Source organism: Palaemon carinicauda, chromosome 3 (assembly GCF_036898095.1).
Source record: "Palaemon carinicauda isolate YSFRI2023 chromosome 3, ASM3689809v2, whole genome shotgun sequence".
NCBI classification, from domain to species: domain Eukaryota; kingdom Metazoa; phylum Arthropoda; class Malacostraca; order Decapoda; family Palaemonidae; genus Palaemon; species Palaemon carinicauda.
In genome coordinates this window covers 199,741,139-199,746,096 of record NC_090727.1, presented here as the reverse complement: position 1 = coordinate 199,746,096, position 4,958 = coordinate 199,741,139, and the positions used below count along the sequence as shown (strand labels likewise).

Here is a 4,958-nt window from a genome sequence, read left to right as displayed (position 1 = left end):
CATAGTAGTTGGAAAAGCAGAATGCTATAAGCCCAAGGGCTCAAACAGAGAAAATAGCCCAATGAGGAAAGGAAACAGGATAATAAATAAACTACAAGAGAAGTTATGAACAATTAAAATAAAATATTTTAAGAACAGTAACAATATTAGAATAGAGCTTTCATATATAAACTATTAAAAGAGACTTATATCAGCGTGTTCCACATAAAAACATTCGTTTGAACTTGTGAAGTTCCACGGATTCAACAACCTTATTAGGAAGATAATTCCACAGCTTGGTAAATGCTGGAATAAAACTTCTAGAATACTGCGTATATTGAGTCTGGGAATTAAGTTTCCTGCCGTTCAGCGGCTCTGCCTCTGCTGCGCTACTGCTCAACTTTACCTATACCTTGTTCGATATTGCTTTTTAAAAGCAGGTATGGTAAACCCTAATCTACCAACAATAAACGAAAATAACAGATAACCAGTTTGAAGTGCTTTCAAAAAGCATTTTTCTTCATTCATGTATAATACATTCGTCACGATTTCAGTCATTTACATTGAATAATCACGATGCCTATCTGCAATTTACTACGAGTTTTAAATACATTCATCTATCATTATCCCCCAATAGATTTCAGCAGTTTTAATAAAAATCAAAGTGCATTAAAACTTCAAATAATAGTTGTGATTGTTTTATTATAAGGATATTTCTATACGATACTTATAATCATTGACAAAAATACCTGAGTGAACGTTTATACCTGATTAAAAAATGGACGCATCATCGTCTCATTACAAACATAACAGATAACATTCATCACTCCTTATGAATCTTTTTATTTTCCTTCCAGAATAACATCACATTTAAGTTCTGGTCATTGTCAAGCACCAATTTACAGCTACACTTAGCCTCTATTTGACACAATTACTGGTAAAGTTTTAGTATCTTGACTTTTCAAATGTTTACCTCCAATTCTTGGCCATTAACAGTTACAAGATATACATTTTCATACATTACGTTTCATACCGATATCACTTAGAGACTTGATAAAAGACCTATAGAATTTTTGGGTTGTCAAGATGAATAACCATAAAGTTAATATGATTAGACTCTGATACGCTTAATGATACTTAACTTTATGCTTATTTAGATGCTGCATTAACTCCCTGCTGTCTTCAAATCTAACCACCATTCCCATCTCCTTGTAACATATGGCACAGAGATCTCCATAACTATTATGCACCTTATTCTTGTGGGAATCTAACTCCCTTTTTGTACTGCACGTGAAAGGTGGGTTGACACCTTCCTCGAAACAAATTCCGCAAATCCTTGTATGGTTAGCTTCACTCTCTAGCTGCAGCTTCTTGTGCGACTCTTTCTCCTTCTGGAGTGCATGTAGGGTAGACTCGTTATTGTCCTCGACCTGTTCCTCATTCGAGATCATCTGGTATGGCTCTTCCATAGACCTCTTTCCTGTATGATGCTTATCGACTAACTCACACCGAGCTTTGATTTGGGATAATGGGTGCGCAACTTGACAGGAGAGCTCGCCATTGTTGGTAGGATCCGTTATGCTTTTGTTTTCTATGGTATGAATCTGAAGAGATGTTGCCTTCCGTGATACCCTGAGCTTGTCCCACATGTCCCGGATTCCCAATGATGGTTTCTTGTTTTCCTGAATAGGCAGGGATACATGATAGTTGATGTTCTCACTCGATTCATACACATTCCAAGTGTTCAGGTTCTTCAGTTTCATTTCCAACTTCATCCGCCACTGGCACTGCAAATGTTCGTGGTGAATCTTCCGAGGATTTCTACTGCCCTTAACTTTAAACTCAACTGGTCTATCATAGCCCTTCCTCTGTCTGTAAGTGTAACATGTGGCACAAAGTTCCTGTGGTTCCCCTTTATAATACCATTGAGAGCTAGTAGTTGTCTTGCAATGAGAGCATTCTCTTCCCGTGTCCAATGATATTCCACAATTATCACATGTGTTATCATGGCAAATGAGAGAAGTGAGTAAGGCACCACATGCAGAACGACACTCATTAGTCTTAGAGCCACAGTTCAGGTACACATATGCAACTACAATATTGGGGTCATATTTGGCGGTTGAGCCTATGATTCTGTACGTCTCATCATATCGGTGGGTTTTGCCCCACTTTGTATTTTCAGTCACTGACACCCAACAGGTTTCTTTAGAGTATTCAGGCTTGACAATCTTCTTATCATAAATAAAATGTTTTGTTAAATCGAATGGAATCTTGTCTAAACAGTTTCTTGTTTCAATACCTGCCTTTACTTCATACTGGAAGATCCATGATTCATCATAATTTTGCACCCAATTCACAGCCTTATCACTCCTTAAAAAATTCTGAATTTCCTCTAAAGTTTCTGATTTATTTGAAGTGGTACAAGGAAAATTTCTATGTACTTTGTTTCCATTCCACAAGAGACATTCCACACGGTACATATTCTTAGCTCTTCTAAAATGAACTTTGGGCTTTCCAACAATGAATTCCTTTATTCTATCATAATTCAAAGTAGTAAGATTGTAATGAATGTCAGATTCAAAGTTATCTGGATGTGAAGTTACTAACTTGTCGACCACGCCAGTGTCACTAATCTCCATGCAAACCTGCACTGTATCCTCTTCCATCATTTTTGAAGAATTATCATTCCCAATAACCACAATATCTTCCCCTTCCGGCTGCAGCACTTTACATTCCTGCAGATCCCTGGCAGTAGTTTTCCCTGATTTTTTAAGACCTCTACCTTTATTTATACTTTTTGCTTTGTTCTTGTATTTCAACTTGAGGTTTTCTTTTACCCATGTTGTAAAATTTTCTACTTTTAAAAATTCATTAATAAGCTTTAGAGTATCAAGATCATCCCTGCCTCTAATCTTGTTGCAGCGAAAATTTTTGTAGCCCGTGACACCATTGTAAAAAGTACATTCTAAACTATAATAACACTTAATCTTCCGAAAGACTAAAGTTGGACGACCTATCAGAAGATGTTGCACCTCACCAAAGTAGACAGGTACCCGCCCATGTTTACAGCCAACTCTTATCATATTTGTAGTAGACAACATATGGGGTTTTATCTCATTAGGCAAACCCCTTATGGGAGGGGATGGCAAAATGTCACTGTTTACTGGAAGCTCTTTACGAGGCGACAATAATGATTTGCCAGATGTAATGTGATTAGAAGTATTCACTGCATTTTTGGTCTTATCAACTTTGCTTTCAATATATGAATTCAGGTTTTCATCCAGCTCTATCATCACTTCTGGGTCAAAATCACCATCTTGTTTTCTACTCTTTTCTGAAGGTCTTGATGAATCACGAGGCAATTTATTGTCACCTATTATTATTTTATTTCCAGGATTTGTATCATCATTTAACCACTCTAAAAATCTATCTATTGTGAAGAAATCTTGTATTTCCCTTAATACATTGACATCATTTTTTCCTTTATCAGGTGAACACTTAAAGAATCTAAATCTTTTGACACAAGCAGTAAGAGAGCACTCTATACAGTACGCCCACTCCTTCTTTTTGAAAGATATAACCGGAGGAGTTGCCAACAAGTGGGCAACTTCATCGAAGGAAATAGAGAGTTGACCATCACAAGTTTTAACATCAATGACATTCTGTACAGGGATTGCATCGTGACATCCTTGGGTAATAGATTTTTTTCTCTTTGTCCCAAAGTTAACATTTACATTTGAAGATGTTCTCGCACTTACCTCACCAGCATTTACAGAATAAGCTTTTATCTTATTGCCATCCGTATTTGCTCCTACATATCTTTTATTTGTTGGATGTACTAAAACACTTGAGACATAATTGTCCTTAGTATTTTCAATCTTGACTGTTGGAGTAGAATTAGCAAGTTTCTTGCTTAAATCTAGTTCGTTCTTGGATAATACTTTATTTTTCCACTGCAATTCAATGCTACCTTCAAGTGGTCTTGGTTTTTTGTATACCTGGGATAAATCAACAATGCCTTTCATAATCCAGTTGATAACCACAAGCCTTAAAAACTGAGAGTGAAGTGACATATCGGTCAGATACAAAATTTTCTCAGAAAGACCATCACAACTACGTTGTCCAGTCATAACCTGAAATATATGTCTGTCAAGAGTAAAAATGCACATACCCATTATAACAGCAATCCCTCCGAGTTTTTCACAACTTTGATATGGATACAGGCAATCATCACGACAAAAACTGTGCCCTAGACTTGCTTTTTCCTCATGACAAGACCCAAAATATATGGATTCCTTACCCAATTCCTTTGATAATTTGACAAAATATGTGAAGAAAAAGTTTGGGAAAGGCCTAGGGAGAGTATCAACATAAAGAACTGTGTTATCATTTAAAGAATAAATACCAAACGCGAAATGTTGATGTGTTTGTACATCACAAACATTTGTATATAAAAGAATGTTCACGTTTGATAATGAGTCTCCAAATATCTGTTTAACCCTAAAAACGAATCGTGACGCATTTTCATTAATCACTTTGACATTGGCTACAACAGTACGATGTAATTTGGAATTCTTATTCAGAATGTTTGAGATCTGATCCAGTAACTCCTCATTTAGGGAGCTATCAGGAGACATTAACAAACAGAGACTTGCACTTGCTATACTTTGGCCATTCAATATCACTCTCCCCCCTGGAGTATCTTGGCCAACCATGGTCCAAAAGGCTTCAAGACTCTCCTGATTAATTGGAGACAGGAAAGACTGTGACTCTGGAATCTCAAAATCAAACAGGAGTTTTTTACCTTTTTCCATAACATCTTTTACAGTCCTACACAAGAGGATTTCTCTAAGACGAATTACGCCATCATAATCATAGAACTCAGAGTTACCACTGGCCCACTTTAACTCTAAGATATTTGTTTTAACCATATTGCCTACAATATACTCAAGCTGCATCAAAGTTGGAACGATGGTAGT

At 36.5% G+C, this 4,958-nt stretch overlaps 1 protein-coding gene across 1 annotated transcript in view; it reads right to left on the bottom strand.

Annotated features, from left to right (window-relative positions):
* Positions 1-663: 663 nt before the first annotated feature.
* The window catches only part of LOC137638841 (uncharacterized), a 13,233-nt gene continuing 8,938 nt past the window's right edge, over positions 664-4,958 (bottom strand). The window contains exon 2 of the mRNA XM_068371251.1: positions 664-4,958. This exon is cut by the window's right edge and continues 626 nt beyond it. Within this exon, the coding sequence (XP_068227352.1) occupies positions 1,107-4,958 (3,852 nt within the window). The 3' untranslated portion in view covers positions 664-1,106.